The following is a 24,627-nucleotide window of genomic DNA, read 5'->3' as shown; positions in this document are numbered from 1 at the left end:
ATCCACAAGCCTCTTCTCTGTCATGGGAGCAGACTGGCCTGCAGAGTGGATCAGTGTTTGTAGGGAGAGAGAAGTCACCTCGTGAGGCATGATTTAAAGATGAGGCCCGGACTTGGGGGTGTCATAATGCTGCCTCCTCCTCCCCACCTGCCTGGACTGACACCATCCCTTCTTCTTGCTCACAGGCTCTTCAACTCTTGCTTACCTAAGCAGCCGTTTCTTTTCCCCTAATGATCACTGGGGTGACATTCCTCCCTTCAGCCTGTTCATTGCCACTTCCCTTTGTTCCCCAGGGCAAGAGGAAGTGGTGGGGGAAGGGGGTCATGAGTCTGGTGACCTTTCTTAGGAGGAGGGGTGGTTCTGGTGTGGCTGTTATGGGTTGAGCAACACACCGCTCACCATTGCAACTTTGCAGGGCGGGTGGGAGGGCAGCTGACTGGAGCTGCTGTGGGGGGCTGGACATGGGCGCCTGAGCCCCCGTGTCGTTGAGGGTGCCATTTGAGGCAGAGAATTCTGGAGTTGCCAAGAAGTAGGTTGCATCTGAAGCTAGAGAGCTCTTCTTTCTGTTTCCCATGGAATGTGACAGCTGGGGAGAGACCCCTGCCCCAATTTTAGGCGGGCCTGGGAAGTGGAAGCACGCGCTTCTGTTTCTGCTCGTCGGGTCAGCCTGTTCCTTGTGCAAGCCTGGAGCTGGTGCTGTCGGCGCAGGACTGCTCGGTTGATCCAGGGGCCGCTTTGGGCTTGCTGCTCTCCCCCCCACAGACTAGAAAATCACAGTATAGATGGTCTTTCATTTAGTCTCCTCAGATTCCCTTCTGGAATTCTTCCTCACACATTTGCAGCTTGAGGTGCCTCACACCCCGACGCCAGACACACGCATGCACGCACACGCACATTGGGGTCCTCACCTTTGTCTCCTTGTCCTGAAACCGCGCCTCTGAACTCTGAGCCCAACAAGACTTACTAATTCTTTCCTTAACTGGCTGCCAAGTGGACAAAGATTTAATCAGCTCATTTGCCCTGATTAATTAAGGCTTACTGTGTCACCTCTGGGGTATTCTGCCTTGTACCTGTGATGATGGAAACTAAGCCTTATAACCTAAAAGGTAAATTGCTGGCCCTCCCAGCTGCAGGTGGGGAGGCATTAAAGGAGGGTCCATCCCACGGTGCCCACCCATGCCTTCCACACAGCAACCAGAGAGGGCATGAGGCAGGCGGGTCCTGGGGACGCACTGAGGCCCCCGTGGGGGCCTCAGAGACCTTGTGATGCATGGGAAGCTTGACCGCTTTCTCGTCTTTCCTTTGCCCAGACGTTCACAGCATGGTGCAACTCCCACCTCCGCAAGGCGGGGACGCAGATCGAGAACATCGAGGAGGACTTCCGGGACGGACTGAAGCTCATGCTGCTGCTAGAGGTCATCTCAGGTGAGGTGGGCCACCCTGGCCGAGGATGAGGTGCTTGCCTGCTGGGTTCGGCCACTTTGGGGATGCTGCCCCGACAGCTCGGCTTCTGCTCTGCCTTTGCTCATGGTGAGCTTTGGGTCTCTTGAAAGAAGTTGGGGGTGCCATGTGTGAATTCAGACTAGGAGACTGGGTTTGGTCCTGGCTTTGCTGCTGACCGTCCACGTGTCCTTGGACAAGCCACTGCCTTTCTGCCTCAGCACCCTCATTTGCAAAACAAGGTCAACCATGGCTGACCATCTCCAAACCTTGACTCCACTAGTACCTCTCCACCTATATGCAGCTGATCTCACTCCCTTATCTGGCCCCCAGGGTAGAATTTGGATGTCCAGAAATCCGGAGAGACAGCTCCCCTTGAATGCAGATCTCCGCTTTCTTATGAATACCTTTCCTCCACCATGCCTTAGAGGTTGGTGGTTCCAACATTCTCGCCTTGGTTCATATGCTGGGTATCTTAGCTACTCTCTTCACTTTACCTTCTACCTCGACACCAGTGAGTCCCAGACCTGGTCTCAGTCCAGCCTTTTCCCTCAGGCCCCGTCTCCACCCAGATGTCCCCCAGCGCCCCCTCAGCATGCCCGAGACTGTGCGGACTACCCTTGGCCCTGACTGACCTCTTTCCTCCTATAATCTCCATCTTGTTCTCCTGAACCTAATGTAGGCATCAGAGATAGCTCTTCCTTTGCTTTGCTTTCCAAGTTGGCATTCAGGTCCTGTTCATTCTATTTCCTTCTTCTGTTAGCTGTTTAACCTCTGCTGCCGCAGTGTCAGCATGGGCCTGCGTTAGCTCTCACCTAGATGATCCCCAGAGGCCTTCGACCCCCTCCCAGCTCCTTCCCCACTGCCGCAGTCCGTCCCCCGCACCACAGCCAGCCAGAGGGGCCATCTGACGGCCCAAATATGGTCTCGCTGTTCCCTGCCCAGAACCCTTCAGTGCCTCCCCAGGGCTCGAAGCCTGCAGCCCACATTCCGTAGCATAGCTCACAGGATCCTTTGTGAGCTGGCACCTTTTTGGTTTTCAACTAACTTCCCAAAAAGGTATCAGACCTCAGACCCTCTGCCACCCCAAGAGACACGCAGTCCTCACCAAGGGCAGGCTCTCTGCTCTCTGTGCTTCTGCATAAGCTCCAACTGACTTGTTCCCCAGTACTTTTAAATATCTTCTTGCAGGTGAAATCTGTGTGTCGGAGGGTGGGGATGGGGGATTGTGTGTGTGCGGTATAAACTACAGAACATAAGATCTAGCGTTTTGAACATTTTCAATTTCATTGAGTATTTCGTACACTCCCATTGTTGTGCAGACCCACCAGTGTCCATCTGCAGACTTCTCCGTCATCCCGCACTGAGACCCCATGCCCATTAAACACTAGTTCCCCGGTCCCTTCTCCCTCGAGCCCTGGGCAGTCACCCTTCTCTTAGTCTCTGTGAGTGTGACTGTTCTCAGCACCTCATATTAGTGGAATCAGACAGTATATGTCCTTCTGTGGCTCATCCACGTGTCAGACTCTCCTTCCTTTTTAAGGCTAACATTCCATTGTACGTACACACTGCATTCTGTGTACCTATTCATCTTCTGATTCACATTGGGATTGCTTCTACCTTTTGGCTATTGTGACTAGCACTGCGGTGAACATGGGTGTACAGGTATCTTATTTGAGTCTCTGCTTTCGGTTCTTTGGGGTCAATACCCAGAGGTGGAATTGCTGGACCATATGATAATTCTATGTTTAATTTTTTTTAGGAACCATTTTTAGGTACTGTTTTCCCCTACCTGCCTTTTAGAATGTCCTACCCTGCCTCCTCTTCCAACATTTCTTAGTTTACACAAACCTGGTATTGTTCTTTTTCATTCTTTAAAACTCAGCTCAGAATTTGCTTCTAGGAAGGCTTTCCCCATATGAGTGGCTGTCCTCCTCTGGGCTCCTGTCACACCCCATTCATCCCTCTGTTGTGTCCGTTTCCCCATGGCATGATCATTTTTGGCCCATTTGTGCTTTTCTCCATTCCACCCTGTGCTGCTTGGGGCAGGGACGGTCTCATCTCTGTGTCCCAAGTGCTCAGAATAGCACTTGGCATGTATGTGATGCTCAACAAATATCAGAGTGACCAGATGCCCTGCACTGGGCTTTTCTGCATAACTAGCAGCATTTTCCCCACGGAACAGGCGGGCCTTTGCACATCTGTGAACTGGACTTGTCTCTTTCCCTGGGGTGGGGGACATCAAGTCACTGAGACATTGCCTTTTCCTCCTTGAGCATCGTGAGGTGAGTAGAAGGACAGAAAGAAGGGGCTAGTGCCCCGAGAGGTCCTCTGAGTAGCGTCCCCGGACCACCCACACCAGAATCCGCAGGACTGCTTGTCCACATGCAGAGTCCCAGGCACACCCCAGACTTCCTAAATTAGAAACTTAGGAGGCAGGAGAAAGGGGCTGGGCATCAGAAGCGCGAGAACTGCTGGCCTCACTGCCTTCCCTGTCCCAATGGAGAAGTCCTGTTCCAGCCAGTGTGCACAGCTGGGGCGCTGGCTGGGGAGCCTAGGCTCGGCATGACCTAAGGGCTGGGGCTTTAGCAGGAGAGCCTTCAGGGTGGGGGTGGGATGGGGTGCTGCCTCATCCATCCTATGGGAGGGAGTCCCCGGGGCATTTTGTCTGCCCAGGGGGATGGTGGGGTACCTAGCTGGGGAGGCTGAGCAGCGGCCACAGCCTTGGGAGAGCTGCAAGTGGAAAGTCTTAATTTAATCATAAAAACCCAGCTGTGCTTCCCTGGGAGCTGCCAGGCCTAATCACATCTGTGGCAGGAAGTCTGCTCTCAAGAAGCCGGTGGCGGGGGAGGGTGGTGCTGGGAGGCCCCCTGGAGAAGTGCTGCTACCACATTGTGGCAGCCCCGCTCCTTGAGCAGTCATGGCGAGGCTGCTTACGTGCTGGGTGTGGCGGGGTGGGGATGTGTGGCGAGGTGGGGCTGGAGACCGTGGCAGGTGCAAGGGTCCTGAGTTTCGGGCTCTAGGATGGTAGTTCTCAGCCTTTTGGTGTCCCTGGCCTTTTAGAGACTCTATAGCTATGTGCCCTTCCCCCCGCTATGGGCACACATGAGTTTTAATTTAAAGAGGTCCCCGAGTGCCTCTGTTCTGAGCTGAAAGTGCTCTTAACGGGGTGTTTGGAAAACCAGCTCTTTTCCTGAAGCTTCTGACCCTGGAACCTGCGTTGGAGGAGGGGGCGGGCTGAGGGTGGGGAGTTGGCTTGGAGCTGAGCCAAGGAGAACCCACAAGAGGCAGCGGTTCTCCAGCGAGAGAGGAACACCGTGGGCAGCTCCGTTTAAACACTAGGGGACTTTTTCAGAATATTCTAAAGTGCCCACATATCTTCCTGGGCCAAACAGTATAGACTAGAAGGGGTTCAGAGCCTTTGCATGTGCTGTTCCTTCTGCCTTGATCATCGCTCCCTGCTGTCATGGCCCGGCTGCCCTCCCACTCGGAGGCCTTTCCTAACTATCCCACAACTCCTTCATCCCCCACCTGCCCTCCTTTGCATCCTCTTTTTAAGCATTTATCCTTCTTGATGTTTGTTCATTTGCATATATTTGTGTGTTTCTCTGTTTGAAGGTCTGTCTCCTCCTGGGCCAGAAGTGCACGAAGGCAGGAAAGTGTTTTGTTCACCCCTGTATTCCTAGCACCCAGCCAGGTCCCGGACATACGGGGCTTACTACAGATCTGTTGGGTGGAGGCAAGCAGTTGAGGTCTGAGAAGTGGCAGGAAAGAGGCAGGATTGACTCTCTCTGTTGTTCCCTGCGAGGGTGGCCCTCACTGCTCCTGGACAAGGGTGTCATGAAAGCAGCCCTGCTCCCGGGAAACAGCATCTGACCCTCCCTGCCCCCCCCCCCCTTGGTCTGCATTCAGGGGAGCGCTTGGCCAAGCCGGAGAGAGGCAAAATGAGGGTGCACAAGATCTCCAACGTCAACAAGGCCCTGGATTTCATAGCCAGCAAGGGGGTCAAGCTCGTGTCCATCGGAGCTGAAGGTGAGTGAGGCCTGCCGTCTGACTGCTCTACGGAACCTGATTTTCTGCTCCCTGTTCTCTTCGCCTTTTCTGCCTGACTCCCGGGTTCCCACACCCCTGGGTGCATTGGGAAGTGGGGCCACCAGCACCTCCATCTGGTCGACCTGTGGATTCTTCGTGTAACAACTACACTTTCCATCCATTCTCTGCCCCCTGGAAAACCAAGGGCCTGCTCCCTGCTCCTGACCCCCCTAACACCAGCCGAATCCTGGTGCCCTGAGATCCCATGAGAGTGGAATGCCACCTCCCTCACCCACAGGCCTGCCTGCACTTTGCTGCCTGGGGCAGAGAATTCTGCTGCCTGCAGAGTGTCAGACCCGGGCTGGGTGGAGGGTGAAGGCTGCCTTGAGGCCCCATGGAGCCCTGGGAAGACTGATGTCCAGAAGCCTTCAGGAATATTCCTAATAGCATTTCTCTGCAGATTAGCTTCTTGACTCTTTCTCCTTAGCTTGAAAAAAAAATTTTTTAAAGCTCAGTATAAATTGTTATTCGTTTGTTCTTAATGGCTTAAGAGAGGCAATGCAGTTTTTTGTGTGTACTGTGGTGGCCCCAAAGGATTTGGGGAGGGAACACTGTAGCCAGGCCCTGTCAGCACTGCGCCCCTTGGATTCAGCCGGGGCTCACTGGGCACCTGCTGTGCGTGCCAGAAATCTCAAGCTAGGGAGGGTTTCCATCCATTCGTTCATCATTTGACGTATGCGCACAGCTGTGATCCCCGAGCAACGCACCGTGGCAGGTACTATGCCAAAGCCCTTGGTGCTGGCATCTCGCGGATCCCTCCCACAGCCTCTCTGGTGGCTCTCGTTATTATCCTCATTTGATGAGAAGGAACCAGATGCCTAACGAGATGAAGTACCTTGCTGAAGGTCCCAATGTCAGTAAGTGGCAAAGCCGGAGCTCAGCCCAGGTCTGTGTCCGAGAAATCCCCCTAGAGCGTGGCCTTTTCTTGAAGAGGGCAGGGGACTCGCTCCAGCAAATCAGAGGAGTGCATCTCTTTTCTGGTGGGATGAGTCTAAAGCCCTCCCCAGGCCCCCCTTTCTTTCCAGAAATTGCGGGATTTTATATTGCTACGTCAAACGCGAATGTTCGCATGGTATCGGCAACCCCCAGTCCGCGGTGTCAAATCCGGCCGACATGGGTTTTCGTAAATATTGGAACCCAGCCACACCTGTCTGTTTACATATTCTCTGTGTCTGCTCTCCTGCTACAATGGGCAGAAGAGTTGTGACAGAGACCGTATGGCCTGCAAAGCTGAAAATATTTCCTGTCAGCCTTTGGCAGAAAAATTTCGCCAAGCCCTGCCTTCCTGGGGCTCAGGCTCATGCTTGAGCAGTTGTGGGTGCTGCCTCATGTGTCCCACCCAGCACATCTTCAGCTGTGAAGCAAAGACCGAGTCTCTACATCCGTGTGGCGCACACAGCAGGTGCTCAGGAAATGTTCGAAGGACTCGCACCTAGCGGGGTACTTTGTTTTGTGAGTGGAAACATATTCTCTGCTTCTTAAAAGAGTAGTTTACTCTCTTAGGGAAGATTAAAGACTTGGCAGAAAACGTTTCAACTAAGCAGGGCTGGGAAACCAGAGGAGATGGCGCTCAGCTGGTCTGGTGCAAGCTCACATGCCCCCTGGGACAGGGAAGTAAAGGATGTGTAAGGGGGGCCAGGGGTGACAGTAGGGATGGGTGGGGATTGTGGAGAACTGGGGAAGGCATGTCCTTCTAAGTGGGGCACCTACTAATCATTTGTTGCTGTGGGGGTGATACAGGTCCAGCATGGCTAGATCTTCCCATTTTTTCAAAAGAAGCCAGAAATCCAGATTTTTAGAAAGAAAAATTAAACAGCTACCTAACAATTTTTTTTTTTTTTTTTTTTAACTCTGAGGTCCAAAGGGGAGGAGGAAGGGGGAAGATGGGAGAGAAGAAGAGCATTGGTTCTAGCTCTTTGGCTAGACAGGATGCTTGGCATGGGCTCTCCCCTTCCACCTGTGGGCAGGCCTGTAGGGTGGGTATCACCAGCCACATTTTATAATCAAGGCAACTTAGGCTGAGAAAGTTGCTAGGGTGGAAGCCTGTGGTGTGCTTGAGCATGGGTTCTGGACCAGACTCCTTCCATGTGGCAGAGCCAGGATGAGCCTGGGAGTTTGGGCTCCAGAGCTGAGGTCTGAACCTATTCCCATAGCTGCGGACATGGCGCGCGGGGGCCGAGGACGACTTTCTTGTCTGCTTTTCCTCAGCTGCGGAGGGGTGGGTCAGGTTGGCTGTGCCTGCCTGGGCAGAGGGCGAGGAGCAGAGACAATCTCGGGCATAAACTCCACCGGCCCCTCTGACCTTCCGGGAAGTCAACCTAGCTGGCCTCAGATTTCCAGCTTTTCTCACACAGGCCTCACTTCTCTGAAGATTTTGAAAGGCTCCTTTAAAGTGAGATAATCCTGACCTCCTCACTGCCCTAGGGAGTCCGTGCTTTAGGCCGAGCCTTCCACTTTGAAATCACCTCTCCTGTTTCAAACTGAGCACTCAGATGAGGCTGGGATGGTTGCTCGGCTGTGCCAGGAAACTGGATGAGGCCCCAAATGGGTTTTGTTTATTGTAATGAAGTGCAGTTTATTGCTGTAGACTATAGCATAAAAGGCAGTAGAGCAGATCCCTTGGAGTGAGCGCTCGTGGGGGTCCAGGTGGGGAGAGATGTTGCCCGTTACGCTGAGGAGCGTTCTGGGCTGAGGGGGGCAAGCCCAGCGTGGGCAAGACCCCAGATCTTTAAAGGATTATCACGTGGTGCAGGACTAGACTCTGGTGAACCCCTGAGGGGCAGACCCAGGCCCAGGAGGCCCTATGGGAATGGAATGGCTGCTCTGGAGGGGCATATGGGCCCTGTCCCTGGAGGTGTGCGCTTGAGGCTGAAGGCAAGGAATTTCCGTACGTCCAGGAGGGATTAGAATAGATCCTTAGGGTTTCCTGTACCGTACTTGATTTAGAATGTCTAGACTTCATGGAATTGAGGCTTGACCTAGGTGAGTGGTTGGGATTTAACCAGGTGAGAGGACCCGGAAGGATTTTTTATCTTAGGATCTTTGGGCGGGTTGGGGGGGGGGCTTGATGGCTTTGGGTGCCAGGAGCCTGGGCGTGATCTTGATAATTGATCACCTGTCCTTGGGGCGGAGGGGGTGGTGGGTGCAGTAGCTAAAGTATGGGTCTGGGAGCTTGGTGACCCCCAGGGGTCTAGTTTCTGTCATGTGGAATGTCTTCATTCTACCGCCTGCATCCCTGGGGTGGGGGCAGGGGGTAAATGCAGGATGTGAATGCTTTTTGGCTGGCTATAGACCAGGAATGGCAGAAACATGCCCCCCCCTTCTTCTTGTACCCACAGCAGACATTATAGTCCATTCTCATGTTTTGTCCACAGGGCCCAGTTGTGGCCTGGGGACCCTCCTTTTGGACCCAGCATGCTTGGCAGCCCCATGACATAAAGCTGCTGGTGAGATGGGGCCTCCCTGATCCAGACATACAGATGCCTGGGAAAAGGATTTGCTCTGGGGGTGGGACAGGGAGCCAGTGGGCCCTGAGGCTGGGGTGGGGCATGGCGTGTCAACACATCCCACTCTTTTTGCCTGTACTTGGCTCTCCTGTTTCCTGCAGGATCTGGTATGAGTGAGAATTCAGTGAGCGATTCAGTGAGTTTCTGGGGGAAGAGAGAGAGGAATCAGTAGGCAAGACCCCCAAAAGAAGCCACTCTTGTCTCCCTTAGTGCTGGGAGGACACTGAACTCAAGGCCACAGGAGGCCAGGTATTTGGCCTTCACACGGGCACAAGAGGGGGCTATAGGATGGGGCAGAGGCGGGGGCCAGTGCTGCAACCTCTGCTCTTGGAAAGGTCAAGAGTGGAGGCCTCTTTCACCGGAGCCTCTTCTAGACGTTAAAAAAAATCCCCTGTATTTGAAACACCGTCCATGAAATTTCACACTTGTTTTTTCCACTTTCCATATTATAAAGATTTCTCCAGGTCATTAAAAACTCATGAATGTAATTTTTAGTGGCTATGTTAATTGCTGAGCATAGCTGCGCTCTGTTCCAGACCTGAGTTTTGCCCTGGAGGAGCCTGAGTGTGGTTATGTTCTCCCAGCCGCAGACCTGGGTAACCTCTGCCCATTCACCCATACATGTGTAGAGCCCTCCAGTACTCATTCATTCATTCATTCATTCATTCAACAAATATTGATGGAGGGCTGTCTCTGGGCCAGGCACTCTGCTGGGCTCTAAGCTGTGATGCAAAATGGAAAAATTGTTCCCCTCGTGGAGCTTATGCTCTGGAAAGGGGGAGAGAGAAAATACACACACACAGGTGTCAGGTGGAGAAAGATCAAGCAGGGAGTAAAGTGGGAAGTTTCCAGGAGAAGATGAGGTGGAGATGGAGAGAGGTAAGGGGCAAGTCCCGTGGATATCCAGGGAGGAGAGAGCTATGGGGAGGGTGGAGGGGGACTGTCAGGGCTTCACTGGCCGCTGGCTTTGACTCCGAGTCAGGTGGGAAGTCGAAGTCGTGGAGGTTCTGAGCAGATGGCTGACGGGCAGGGCATCTAACTCCATCACACCTTGTACTTAGTATATTCTCGCTTTCCAACTTGGGGCCATGATAAATGACCCTCTTCTGTACAGCAGCCTTAACTCTGTATGTCAGATCATCGGCTGGGTGTAGATTCCTAGAGGGAGACTTCACTGTCAAAAAGTCGAACAATTTCGGGGTCCCCGGGTGGCTCAGTCAGTTAAGCATCTGCCTCCCCTCAGATCATGGTCCCAGGGTCCTGGGATCGAGTCCTGCTTTGGGCTCCCTGCTCAGTGGGGAGCCTGCTTCTCCCTCTCCTTCTGCCTGCCACTCCCCCTGCTTGTGCTCCCTCTGTCAAATAAATAAATAAAATCTTTAAAAAAAAAAAAAAGTCAAACAACTTCAAGATGCTTGATCCTGTTGCCAAATTATTTCCCAGAAAGTTGTTGTTGTTGTTTTAACATTTATTTATTTATTTGAGAGAGTGCAGGTGAGAGCATGAGCGGGAAGGGCAGAGGGAGAGAGAATCTAGAGCAGACTCTGTGCTGAGCCTGGAGCCCGATGTGGGGCTCGATCTCACGACCCGGAGATCACATCCTGAGCTGAAACCAAGAGTTGGACGCTTAACCAAGTGTGCCACCCAGGCTCCCCAGAAAGTGTTTTTTTTAAACCAATTTACACTTCTAGCCACAGTGGGCCAGGTAGGCTTGTTACCATCAACACACATGAAGGTGTGGGTTCCTTGTTTTTTAACTTTGCTAATTTAAGAGCTGTAAGATATTATCTTCTTTAATTACAAGAGAAATTGAACATACTTATAAATTGGTTATATTTCATGCTTTGTGAAGTATTTATTCAGGTCTTTTGCTTATTGTGAATTTGGCCTTTTTCTTATCAATTTGTATAAACCCTTTAAACATTATAGATATGAAACCATTGGAAATCACAAATAAAAGGGCATTTTTTAAAAACCAGATCTTTATGAACTGATTCTTAGCTGATTGACTGCCTCTGCGTCCCCCGAGCGTGCTCTGCACAGTGCTGGCTGGCTGTTTTACTTCTTAAAGGAGATGGTCATGTACTGCTCATTTCTCTGTCTCTCACCCAGGCCCTCCTCCGACTCAGGTCTGTGCCCCACTGGTGTCTGCGGTTCTGGGAGCGGCATGTAAGGCCCTTGTTAGCAGGAAGAGTTACATCCTGTCCCCTGCCCGACATGGACACTTTTCGTCCTCAGCACCCCAGTGCAGGTTCAGCGGAGTTGCCCGCCCTGCCGGGAATTAGCAACAGCGCTCTGTACCTTGTTGGGCCAATAGCGGCTCGCAGTTTTGCCCTCCCTTTTGAGGAAGGCGATAAGATCTTCGAATATCATTTCCTTAGTGGAATCCACTCTTGCTTAATGGGTTTGTGGGAAGCAGACCCTAGTGGACATGGGCTCAGGATATTGGGAGTTCCTGCAAGTTACCCCTTCTCATGGTTCTGTTAGGTTTCTCCTGTAGTCAGTTTTTCAGGTTGGAAAAAATAAGATATTCTTTGGATGCCAGACTGTTAGCTGAAAGTACTTTGCCAGGGGCTGGGTTACTGTCTCCTGATTTGGAAGCAGGTGAGGGTAAGGAGTCTACATTTGATTGCCACAGGCTCAGCCCCCAAGACCTTAAACGGCTCCCTTGTTTTAGGCTCCTTAAAGACAGGTATTTATGTTTGTATTCTCTGCCTCTGGGCCTGGTACAGGAAAAAGAAATTACTTCATAGAATTTATAGCATTTTTTTAAAGTCTAAAAAGTGTTACTTAGACTGAATTTAGTGGGTTATCTCTTAATTGTGATCTTGAAGCTGTTCTTTGATTTTTTAAAAAATATGCATTTGATACCCAAGGGTTGATTTGTGACTTAGTGGATCCTTCAAGATGTCAGTTTACAAACCTTTGTTGGATTGATTCCTTTCTGTTGCCTACACTGGCTTTTTGGGTGTGGATGGCTATTTTGAGAGCTGTGATTGCCCAGACTTCCCCAACTCACAGAGTTGCCAGAACACTTGTGATGATTTAAAAACTTCTCCCTCTTCTCTGTCAGTCTCTCTTGCCTTCCCTGATGCACCCACTGGAATTGATCACCTATCTCGTGTTCCCCGGGTCACCCGCAAATAGACTTCTCTCCTGGCACCTGTGATATCTAATTGTACTTTTAAAAACATACTTACTTTTTCCTAAAAGTGGAGCTGTGTGGTCTTTGATTTCCTATGTGGTACATGCAGTGATGTGGGCACTCTGGGAATTTTAACTCTGCCCCTGTTAACAGCCATCCTAACATGTCCCGATGCCATTTCTGTAGAAATTGTGGATGGGAACGTGAAAATGACCCTGGGCATGATCTGGACCATCATCCTCCGCTTTGCCATCCAGGACATCTCTGTGGAAGGTGGGTCTCCTGCTGTTTCATTAGTCCCCAAGGCCCCCCCCCCCCCCCCCCCGCCCTCACCATCACGTCTTCCTCCCTGAGCTCAGCCTGGAGAACCCCCTGACCCCTGGCAGTGGGGGCCCAATTGTGGGCCACATCCTGGCCCCAGGGAATCCCACTCACTTTGGGACTGCCCAAGGGTGCTGTGGGGAAGTATTGGCTCTTGGGTTGTTAAATCCAAAAGGGCAGGGAAATAGCTTGGCAGCCAGGAGGCTGTGTTGCAGGATTCCGAGTGGACCCGAGGTCTTCCACTTCGCTCCCATAGCCCCCTCTGGTGGCCACGTCACAGATCTTTAAGAGGCCACTAATAGTCTGGGGCCGCGCGATCTCTTTAAACTTTTGGTTCCACACTCCAGCAGTTTTTGAGCTTTATTATCTGATATGTGTATATTTATTTTGTAATAAATTGTATTTGCGTATTGATATTCGTATTATGAAACACACATACCAAAACAAATTTTAAAAAGGTGAGATGGAGATAATATTTTAAAAATATTTTTTATTCATGGGGTGCCTGGCTGGCTCAGTTGGTGGAGCCTACGACTCTTGATCTTGGGGTTGCGAATTCGAGCCCCACACTGGGTGCAGAGATTCCTAAAATAAATAAATACGTAAACTTTGCAAAATATATTTTTATTCATTTTCATGGCCCAGGAATCTTATAAATATTTTTATTCAAAGTAATTCTTTTGATGGGAAGAATGTGGAATAAATTGCTTCCTTCTGGAAATTTTGGTTTGACACATGATGAGATAGCCATGTGAAGGCCTAAGTTTGGTTTATAGATGCTTGGTATTTAGGGCTGAAGCGGTTAAAAAGGTGTCCACAGTAGTCACTTCGAACATGGTTCTTGTGAGTGATGGTGGATATAAATCCATTTTCAAATTGCCTTCTTGGTGAGATCAATTTGATTCTTTGGGGGCTGATTTCTTGTTAGCTCTGGTTAAATTGTCATTGTTTTAATCTTGTAATATGGCTGATGAGCTTGAGCTGAGGAGAAGCATTAGCTTTGCTGATTTTTTTCATTGTTTGCATGTGCTTGAAATATTATCTTTGCAGAAATCATGTCATGTCATTTTAAAGTCCATTTTGTGAATTGAGAGTAAATGAGATCACCCATGAACCCTCTTTGCTGGGGTTCCATTTCTGCAGTTCACAGATGCGAGCACATGGGGGCAGAGTGGTTTACAGCCCTTCTGTGCAGGGAGCTCCTGTGGTCCCCTCAGATGCCTACCTGCTTTACCTTACAGACATGTGTCTGCTTCACACATACAGCAATGGCATCCACCCATGCATTAAATATAAGGAAACTTTATTTTTTAGATGATCCTAATGCTTCTGTCCCCCACGGTTGTGTGCACTCTACACCGCCTGAATACCCCAATGCGGAGATCCCAGGACTTCAGATTTCATAGACCAGTCAAACATAGACCTGACACGGGTTGCTGATTTACTTTGTAATGCTCCCTGTCTTTGAATAAAAGGGAAGGATGGGGAAGAGATTCTGAAAGTTTGAAAGGCCATTAGATCAGTATTTACGTGTGTTATGTGGCTAGCTCGTAAACGCTGCCTCACTTGCTTCTTTGTTTCTCAAATAACTTCTCAGACTTTGTTGAGGAAGCAGACTTAGTGGCCTGGTAGCCCCAGGGTTGGCATCTTTGTGTAGACCCCTCGTGTGGCGGAGCATGGACTCCGTGGGCACAGTGGGTGGGGCTTCCCGCACACTGACCTCTCTGCCCGCCGCCCCCCTCCTCCCAGAAACTTCCGCGAAGGAAGGGCTACTCTTGTGGTGTCAGAGAAAGACCGCCCCCTACAAAAACGTCAACATCCAGAACTTCCACATAAGGTGAGTGGCTGGGGGCTGAGGGGCTCTTGCAGAACCTGGGCTGTTCCCCCAAGACCCCCCGGCCCCCTTTGGCTGGGTTCGTTTCAACTCTAGAACAGAGCAGAGGTCCCTGGGGAAGACGTTGCTTTCGAGGGGCGGGTGCCACAGACCCTCTGATGCCACCTTCCCTCCCAGCGGTGCCTTCGATCTAGCTGCTTGCTACATACGCCTTCGGTTGATGCTCCTCGAACTGCTGGGGAGCTCCCCAAGGAGAGTGTCCAGAAAGTTCCAGCCTGGGGCACTGGAACAGAGCAGAGAAGGGGAGGGGATGGAGACCTTGGTGGAGAGTAGAGTTGGATGTGGTAGGTGTCTCAACTTGCCAGGCCCCCAAAATCTTGACCCCAGTGCCTGGGATTGTGGCAGGAAGAAATGCTGCTTCCCATCCTGTCTTCTCCTCACTCCTGCTCCGAAGCACTGTGTGTTCATCTCTGGAAAAAAGGAGGACCCTCCCCTGCAATCCTCGTTTAGAGCTTTCCCCTTAGTTAATGCCCAGTCCCATTTACCAGCTCGCCCCCCACCTTCTCTCTCCCTCGGGCAGCTGGAAGGATGGCCTTGGCTTCTGTGCCTTGATCCACCGACACCGGCCTGAGCTGATTGACTACGGGAAGCTGCGGAAGGTACGTGCGGTGGCTCCCGGCTGCCAGGTCCCTGCCAGGTAGGGGGGAGGTAGAAGGGCAGGCCTGGGGCCCTCTTCTGAGAGCCCATGGCCATGGTCAGGGGTGTCATTCCCCTTAGACTGGCCCCAGAGACAGCCTGTAGAAGTCAGAGAAAAGCATCTCCACTATGAGGGCTACTTGGGTTCCCTGTGTGCACAGCATACGTGTCCTTGCTGACCCAAATAGCCCACAGCGTATTAGAACCCTGCAGCATGTTGTTGGGGTGATGGGATCTTCACTCACATTTTCCCCTTCTATTTTTTGGGGTTTATAAAATGGTATAGTACTTCCACAATTTAAGCTATTGCATGTGAGAGGCATTTGCTCCCATCCAGGTCCAAGACTTGCTGTACAGTCCCAGCAGATTTCCACCAAACTCATTGCTGAAGTTTGGCTGGGGGATTTTCTTTAGCTACTGCTTAATTTCACTTAGGCTCTTGGCTTGAAGCCGCTGGGGGATTTTCCTGAGCATGTGTATGTACTGAGGAGCAGACCAGGCGGTGGGAGCTCTTCTGGTGTCGGGGCTGGCCTAGACCTTGGAGAGGCCTGTCGGGGACCGCTCTGACCTCACTCACCAGCTTCCCTCTGAGCCCATCCCGGTGCCAAGAGGCCACCCGTGGAGCCCTCCCCACACCCCCAGCTGATGATCTAGAGCTCGGGTTGGAATGTTGCCGGTCCGTGCGTGAATCTCTTGACAAGGCAGTTTCTAGGAATGCCTGTTCTTACATTTCTCCACTTGACCCTGACACTTGGAGAACACAGTGTTCAGTGAAGACCCCCACCTGGCTTGTGCCCCCAGAGGCCAGGCTTGATGTTGCCAGTGCGGGAGCTGCTCTGGCAAGTCCATCATGGTGTCAGGGCCTTAGTTTCCAGGGTGTGGGGGAGAAAAGGAGTAGACTCCCATATCCTCCAGTCACTCGAAGCCAGGCCGAAGCCTGAGGCTGGGCCCCGGGCCCACCTTGTTTTTTTTTTTTGTTTGTTTTTTTAAGATTTTATTTATTTATTTGACAGAGAGAGAGAGAGCACAAGCAGGGGGAAATGGGAGAGGGAGAAGCAGGCTCCCCACTGATCAGGGAGCCCGATGTGGGACTCGATCCCAGGACCCTGAGATCATGACCTGAGCCGAAGGCAGACGCTTAACCTACTGAGCCACCCGGACCCCCCTCAGGCCCACCTTGTGAAGGAGAGAAGCCCATGGCTTGGCCCTGCATGTGTCTTTGGTCAGGGGTCCAGCTCTTCCCAAGCCACCATCTTAGTGGGTGGGAGGGTCCCTGCACTCCAGCTCAGCTGCCTCGCAAGGAAGAAAATCAGGTTGAGAACCGCCTGACTTACCCGAACGCTGTGTGGCCGAATTAAACAGCCGAGGCAGGAAACCCTAGAGGTGGCGATCTTCTTCTTTCAAAGACATCATCACACACCTCCTTACTGTTTGCCTGATGCACCTAGGTGATAGTTGTGCGTGTGTCTGTTCCTGTGTCCGTGTGCTGGGGTACAGCCGGTTAACCCATAGCCGTCTGCCACCCCATATAGAGAGGGGCCCTGCTGACTGTAGCTCTCCAGTCCCTCCCCCCATGCCACAGACTGTAGGGTCTTGGCCCTCTGGGAGGTGAGAGTCTAGGGCCCTTTGCTACCCAGCCAGCTGCCCACCCCCGCATGTCTTGTCTTTTCACTGTTTCACTGTGTCTGTCTCTCTTCTCCTTAATTCAGTAGCATCAGTAAAATCCAGCCCAAATCCTAGCACAGACCTGGTCCCACTGAACCATGGATGCTTTCCAGAAAGCACAGGTTGCTGGAGCCAAGTGGCGTTTGAACGTAGGGGAGAGCTGTGGGGCTCTCGCCGGGAAGCTCTTCCTTCCCGCTGTGGCCTTAGCTGGGCCTGGGAGCCTGGCTGTGCCTGGAAACTGAGTGTGGCCGGCGGGTGTAGCCCGGGGCCCGAGGGCTGCTTGAGGCCCTGGACGGAAGTGACTTTCACTGCTTGGCATTGTTTTTTTTTTATCATTCTGGAAGCTGTCAGCAACTTTCCCAGAAGGACTCCACCTTCTCTATTTTGAGCAGTTTCTTCCTGAAAGCATCCTGGATGAATGTATTTATTTCTTTGTAACTTTGTGATTCTTGTCTTTGCAAACGGGGACACTGAGTCCTGGGCTGGAAAAACCAGGTTGCTGTAGGTTAGTCTGGGGAGCCAGGAAATAGTGGGGGAGGACCCACAAGGAACTCCCATTGCTACCTAGTGGTTTTTTCCCCACGTTAAAAAAAATTCTTTTAATTCTGGTAAAACATAAAATGTAACATATGTAAAAACACAAAACACGTATGATATAAACACTTGAGCCATGCTGAGGTGTACAGGGTGGTGGCAGGGACATGTCTCCCATGCTCTTGGTCCCGCACAACTGAGACCCTGCACCCATGAAACCATCACGCCCCGCTCCCCACTCCCCCGGCAGCCACCGTCCTACTTTCTGACTCAATGAACTTGACTACCCTAGATGCCTCGTATAAGTGAATCATATAGTATTTGTGTCTGGCTTATTTCCCTGAGCGAATGTTTTCAAGGCTGACCCAGGTGGTAGCAGGTGTCAGAATCTCCTTCCTTTTGAAGGCAGGATGATAATCCATTGTATGGACACCACATTGGTTTGCCTGCTCATCTGTCAGTGGGCAGTTGTGTTATTTTTGCCTCGTGGCTCTTGTGAAAATTGCTGCCATGAATATGGGCGTGCAGATATCGGTTTGAGTCCCTGCTTTCAGTTCTTTGGGCTGTATACCCAGAAGTGGGACTGCTGAGTCATATGGCAGGCAGGCCGAGGTTTAACTGCTTGAGGACCCTCCATACTGTGTTCCCAGCAGCTGCACCAGCTTGCATTCCCACCCACGGTGCCCATGGGCTCTGCTTTCTGCGCATCCTTCCCAGTCCCCAGTCTGTGTTCTGGAGATGGTAGCAGAAGTCAGAATAGTTAAATTGTGGCTGTTTGAAGGAGCCCCCAAAATTTCATGGAATGCGAGCAGCTTGAGGTCTCCTAGTCCGACTCCTAAATAGCAGAGGGGAAGCCGAGGGTGGGTTGCTGAGCAGTCGCACCGGCTCCTGGCAGAGCTGAAACCAGGAGCCAAGACGAGCAGCGCCCAGGCCTGTGACCTGCTCCCGGTGTGTACTTCTTAGCCGTTCTTTCTTGGGCCGCAGGCCAGTATGCTTCACGCTCTTTCTCTGACAAACTGAGACTTGAGGAGGAAAAATGGCACTTTAAACGCCCACCCAGCAAGCTCTAGAGGGGAAGCCGGCCTTGTACACCCAGAGCTGGGCCCTGGGGACCAGGGGGCCATAGACGTCCTCTCTGCACCCCTGTCTTTGATCACCCAGGTGTGGGTGACCAGTGGCTTCTTGGGCCCCCCCATGCCTTCATCCTCTTCTTCCTCTAGGACGACCCACTCACAAATCTGAACACAGCCTTTGATGTGGCAGAGAAGTACCTGGACATCCCCAAGATGTTGGATGCTGAAGGTAAAAGGTGTTTCCTTCTGTGCCTGCAGCTCTTCTCTCACCTGCCCTCCCCCCTCATCCCCCCACCCACCACTCCGTGACCAAGCTGGGTGGGCCCCAACGGCCCGAGGTGGGAGGGGAAGAGGCCTGGCTCTGCGACCTCATCTGGGGAGCCCTGGGGGGCACGTGCCTATCAGGGATTCCTCATGCCCTGCCGTTTGGAGGGGAGGCTAGCTGGTGCCCTTGAGGCTGATCTGCATCAACGGCCTGTTCTCATTTCTGTCTTGGAGCTGGGGTGGTGGGTGCTGGGGTGGAACACAGTGTTCCTTTGTTGTAGGGGAGGGAAAAACTCTTTTCCCCTACTTCCTTAGGCACTCCAGCTGGGATCCTGTAAATTAGACTGGCAAAAGACAGATTAACAAGAGAAAAGCAAAGAGGAGTCTATTAACATGTGCATTCACAGAGAGCTCTCAGTGATGAGTACTTCGCAGGGGTGGTTAGGAATTTGGGGTCTATATCCACACCTAACTTGTAGGGGAAAGGGAAGGGATATCCAGCATTTATGGAAAAGCAAGTGACTTTTTAGAAAGATGACTGGGCCCTTAGGAGACTAGGAGGGAGAGATGATAGTTGGTGACAATGTCTGTCTGGGAGCATTTTCCAATCTGTGCAAAAGCAGGAAGAATAGTATATAAACTTCCATATAGCCATCATCCCAAAGAAACAATTAGATTTTGCCACTTTTTCCCCTTTTGTTTTCTTAGTTGAAATATTTTAAAACAAATCCCAGACATCACAGCATTTCACCACTACATACTTCAGAATACATACTTAAAAATTTGGATATCTTCTTATGTAACCGTAAAACAAATTCCATACCTAGCAAGGTGACTGTAATTCCTTGATATATCTACTGCCCAATTCAAAATAAAATTCCCCCAGTTGGTTCTTTCGAGAGTTGGTTTGTTTTAATCAGGATCCCAGTAAGTCTGCACGTAGCATTTAGTTGTTCTGTTTCTCCTGTCTTTTCCCATCTGTAGCACCCCCCTCCTCCCTCCGTTCCTTTTTATTCCTGCCACTGAACTTGTTGCAGAAACGGGGCCAGCTGCTCGTGGAACGTTCCTTATTCTGGGTTTGTCGTTTGCTTCCTTGGGACACTGTTTCTCTGCTCCCTCTACCTCTTCTATTCTTGTAAGTGGAGGTTGATGCCAGAAGCGGGTAGGATTCAGGCTCAGCATTTGGGCAAGAAGACTTGGAGGTTCTGTAAACTTCTTTCCAAGTCACATCAGGAAGTGCATCACGTGTTCGCCAGCTGGCTTTTAACTCCAGATATTTCTTGACAGACATCGTTGGAACCGCCCGCCCAGATGAGAAAGCCATCATGACTTACGTGTCCAGCTTCTACCATGCCTTCTCTGGAGCCCAGAAGGTACCCGGGGCCCCCTGCTCCTTCGTCTCGCAGCACACCTCATGCCGGGCCCCAAACCATGCACTCCCACCCCACCCGCCTCTCCCTGGCAACAGGGTCCGGATGGTCTGTCTCTTTGGTAGAGTTAGCTCCCGGTGCCAACGTGGCGCACGCTCTTGCTCGGCTCTCTCCCACCCTGCATCTCCGCTCCTTCTCTCCTCTTCCTCTACAGTCTCTGAGAAGCCTGGGCTAGAGCTCGCCTTCTGGGACCCAGAGGCCCGGCTTGAGCAGGAAGAGCTGCATGTGTGAAATCAGGCTGGGGGTTCTGGACGCCTGGGAGGCGCAGTGGGCAACAGCCCCTCTGTGCCCACCTTTGTTGAAGCTACAGGCTTTCACAGAGCCACAGGGCTTCCCCTGGGGAGGCATCTCCTGTCTCCACTGACCTATTTTACAAAGGTGTCACGAAGCCCCCACCTTTCTCCCATTCACGGGCATGATTTAGCAAATCTGTCCACAGCTTTTTTGGGCCCTGGTGCCTTTTATATCCTTCTATATCCTGCCTGGGACCCGCATGTGGGGTCACTCTGCACTCTGTGTTCGCAGACATAAGCACAACCCCTTGGAGTGCGGGGGGAGGGGGGAGGTGGGCAGCTGTGAGCCCCTTCAAATGCTCTGGCTCAGTTTTGCTCAGGGAGGCCTGAGTTTAAAGTCCAGTTGTGCAGGTTCCGCGCTGCACAAGGGTACCACAACTAAAGAGCACCCATTCACACTGCAGACATTGAAGATCTGAATATTTTTGTTACTAGGCTTAGCTCAGGGAGCAGAAGCCCCTCTCCTAGACCCCTCTCACAGGCAGGACCCTGGAAACACAACAGGCCGGGCCTTCATGGTTTCGGGCCGAGGACCTGTCCCATCACATGGATGTGCTCAGGCAGATTTCCCACCCTCCGCATGGAGTCTGAGTGACCTGTCTCCAAATGCATGATGGGGGTGCTCCCCGCACCTCTGCCCAGCCTTCCCCTCTGCTCTCTCTCCCCCTTCCCTGTCTCAGTCTGTGCTCTCCCCTCCCCACCACTTTCTCCTCCCACCATCTCATTTCTCCTCTTTCTGCCCATCCCCTCATTTGCTGTCTCTGCGACCATCCTGTGTTCTCTCTGGCCACCACGGCTGTTTGGGTTTATTCTGTGCTGCTGCCGCCCCCCTTTCTCCTCTCAACCTCTTCTCCTTCTCTGTGCAGATGTGTAGGCACGCTAAGGCTGGATGGGAAGGCCATGTGACCTATTGTTTCATGTCACTGCCACGCCTTCTTGGGTGCGCAGAAGGTGAGCTCTCCCTCGGCCTCGCCCGCTCTCCCTGCCACCCTCCGCCCACCTCTTCCATCCTCCTGGGATGCTCCAGCAACAGTCCCGGGGGGCCGCGGCCCCTGCAGTGACAGGAGGGACTTGAGAAGGCCCCCTGCCTCTTGTGTTCTCTGAACCTTGGCCAGGACACCTGAAGACGCCCGAGAGCCCCAGCCTCTGGCTGGCCCCCTGTGCCTCTGTGCGTACACGCTGGGCTTAGTGGAGGCCACAGATGAGAAGGGAGCTTGTGGTCTCAGCTCCTTCCCTGGATGCTGAGTCAAGGGCCCTTATCCCAAGCGGCACAACTCATGGCTGTGCTTCCTGACTACTCCCTGAAACATTCAGGACCCCTTTGTGTTCTCTCCTTCCCGCTTAGGCAAGACCACCCTCTGAAATTACCCAGCAGAAGAGGCAGGGGGAAATCTTCCTGCCTTCTCCCTGGTATCCAGGCCAGAGGCTCAGGGCCCTTCCCAGCCAGGCCTGCCATGGCGTGGTGCAGGCTGCACACTCCACAAGGGTGCCATGGGTGCCCCATAGACCATGGAGGTGTGAATATTTCCTGCAGATGGCAGGAAAAATAGGCCCTAACCTATCAGTATGATAGTTTTCCATTAGAAGTGCCTTGGGGAGAGGCGCCTTTATTTAAACCATCCCACAGAAGCACCGTATGGGCTAGCGGCAGCCCTGTTCCCTGGCTGGATGGGCACCCAGAACCCTCCCCGCCTTCCTTCTGGGCCTCGCCTCGTTGGCACGGAGACAGGAGAGCTGTCCCAGGTGGAGGCTTCCTCACAGGTGTCCTGGCCCTCCCAAGATCTCCCGCCCCTTCCAACCTCCTCTCTGGTCTGCCTCTTGCTTCCTGTTTCTCTCTGTCCCGCCTCCACTGCTGCTGTCTTGCCAGCTTCTTCTGGCCCCTCTGACCCCCCAACCTTTCAGCCAGGCTGTGAGCAGCATCTGTCTACTTCCGGGGCGGGCCCCCAGCCCTGATAACCAACAGAGGGCCCGCTTGCCTGCGTCCGTAGCTAGAGGGCGCTCTGCTGTGGGGGTTTCCTCTTTCCAGCTCTTCCCCTCCCTCCCCTGCTTCTCCAAGGGTTCTGTCCTGGGCTTCATGCCTGCTGACACTGGCCTTCCCTGTGTCCTGGCTGATGATGGTGCTCGGACGGGAGTGTGTGTGTGTGCGCGCGCGCGTGCGTATGTGCGTGTGCATGGAGCAGCCTGCTTTCCTCCCTCCCAGACCTCATGCCACCTCCCCCCATGCCCTCCTCCCTCCCTCTCATCCTTGTTGCAACCATTTCACGCTCCTTTTGTCCACATTCAAGGACAAGGTCACCAGTGTGGGGCTGGGGGTGGGGTAAGGGTGGTGTGCCTCTCATGTCCTGGGTCGAGAGCCTCTCCCAGAGTCGTCCTGGAACGCTTCTAAGGATTCAGGCAACTGCTTAGAGCCAAGCGGGCCAGGCCGGGGGGAGGGGAAGCTTCGCCCTCTCCTATGGAAGAAGGAGGGTTCTTTCAGACTCACACACTCTTCTTGTCTTGACCGTCTCCATGTCTCGTGCCAGTCGGGGGACATATCCTGAAACCCATGCCCAGGGCCCTCCATCCCCACCACTGTCTTCCTCTTGTCAAGCCTTGGACGGTGGAACTAGAAAGGCAGCAGAGTGCCTTGCATCCACGCACGTGTCCACACGCGTGCGCGCGAGCGTGCCAAGTAGTCTACGTACCTGTACAGGCGTATGGCACGCAAGTGCACATCATTGGTTTTCCTTGTCGGACGAGGACCGACTTCTGTTTGACATGTTGGTTTGGGTTCTGATTGTTTCTCGGTTTCCTTTTCCCTTCCTCTTCCCCCGTGTTGATATAGAATCAACAGAAAGCAACAGATTTTGTTTATGTAGTTTGTGCTTTAAAGTTCATGGTCTATTGGGAACGATCGTGAGAAATAACCATCTAAGGCACAGACTAGCTCTGCTGTAGGTGTTTCTGGATGCTTTCAGGAGTAGATGGTGATGTTTGCATCTCTCTGGCCCGTCGGTTGCTTTTTTCACATCGTGAATCTCCTACGGGAAAGAAACCCCATTCCTGCCCTCAAGGGATTCACGGTCCATCTGGGGGAAGCCCTTACACCTAGAAGCCAACAACGGCTGCGGTCCAATCAGTGCCCGCTTTGCTGCAGACTGAGCGGGGGCGGGGCAGGCCGGAGGGCTGCAGGGCTGCACAACACGCATGCTTTCTTGAACTTGAGCTTGGGGGTCTTCAGGGTTGAGTAGGGGCCCTCAAGTGAAGATGTGGCAGGTGTGGGGAAGGCAGTCACAGCGTATGTGACAGCTTGGAGGTGTGACAGTACAGCTGCGAGGAGAGGGCGAGTTAGCCCTGCTGGCCGGGGCTCTCCCGCGGCCCAGAGCGAGGCACCCAGCGGAAGCGGGAGATGGCAGGTGGGGAGCTGAGCCCCTTTGCCCACGGGCCCCGCTGGTGGGGACACCGGGGCTGGGTGCCGATTTAGACACAGGGAAGGGCTGAGCTGTGGGAGGAAGGAAATGGGCAATTCTAGGTAGATTTGGGAAATTTTTGACTAAAAAGGTCACAGATGACATTTTGGTGGCATTCATGTGAATGCCCGTGGATGGTGGGTGACAGAGCCACTGTGCGTCATTTGGCCACATTTGGATGTTAGACGTCACCTTAATTAACTACCTGGACCAGTGAATTTGACGTTGCTTTTGAGAGTAGCAGCCTGGATTGGGATAGCTGAGTTTCATGTGGGATAGCTAAGTTGTTAGTACTCCAGGAATAATAGTCCCTAACTTGGGAAAAACAACACTATTATAAAACCAAACAGATTGTTCTGTGTTAAGCTGTATAATAATATAACTTAAAGTAAGTCATGAAAAAACAAACCAAGGGAAGGTAAACACAAATTTCTAGAAGTCTTCCTTTGGCATTTAGGAGTAATCCTTTTGCCTAGTGTTAAAAATATTTTCTCAGCCCATTAATGATATTTGTGCTTATGTCCTTTATCTCATGCAAATTCTGTTAACATCAGAAAGGCTGGGCAGTCTGGTTCTTCTTCTCGGTTCCAAAGCAGCCCTCCTCTTGCAGGAAGGATTCTTCCAGGGTCGGTGTTCTGATGGTGCTTCAATTTCTCTTTCTCTCAGAGAATGAATCTTTCCTCCCCTAGAACAAATCTCTCCTTTGAGCCGTCTTCATGACTTGGTGGTTCTGGGTACCTCTCTCCTAAATCCCCTATAGTGATGGAGTTCTTGTAGCCACAGGAGAAACAATTTCTAGAAAACTAGAAAGTGGGACAACTGGGGTAGGCATCGGTGTCCCCCCGCACCCCACCCCACCCCCCCCCGCCAAGGGTCTCACTTGCCTTC

General features: G+C 52.3%; 1 protein-coding gene across 3 annotated transcripts in view; it reads left to right on the top strand.

The window, feature by feature from the left end:
• The window catches only part of ACTN1 (actinin alpha 1), a 93,853-nt gene that overhangs the window by 49,827 nt on the left and 19,399 nt on the right, over positions 1–24,627 (top strand). For all 3 annotated transcript variants that reach the window (XM_036117435.2, XM_036117434.2, XM_036117433.2), the window contains exons 2-8: positions 1,311–1,425; positions 5,353–5,472; positions 12,367–12,453; positions 14,251–14,338; positions 14,916–14,994; positions 18,451–18,532; positions 19,855–19,940. In XM_036117435.2, the coding sequence (XP_035973328.1) occupies positions 1,311–1,425; positions 5,353–5,472; positions 12,367–12,453; positions 14,251–14,338; positions 14,916–14,994; positions 18,451–18,532; positions 19,855–19,940 (657 nt within the window). The remainder of the gene's footprint in view (positions 1–1,310; positions 1,426–5,352; positions 5,473–12,366; positions 12,454–14,250; positions 14,339–14,915; positions 14,995–18,450; positions 18,533–19,854; positions 19,941–24,627) is intronic.

The sequence above is a fragment of the Halichoerus grypus genome, chromosome 8 (genome assembly GCF_964656455.1).
Source record: "Halichoerus grypus chromosome 8, mHalGry1.hap1.1, whole genome shotgun sequence".
NCBI lineage: Eukaryota > Metazoa > Chordata > Mammalia > Carnivora > Phocidae > Halichoerus > Halichoerus grypus.
Note: the sequence above shows the minus strand (reverse complement) of the source record. Positions and strands in the feature narration are given on the sequence as shown.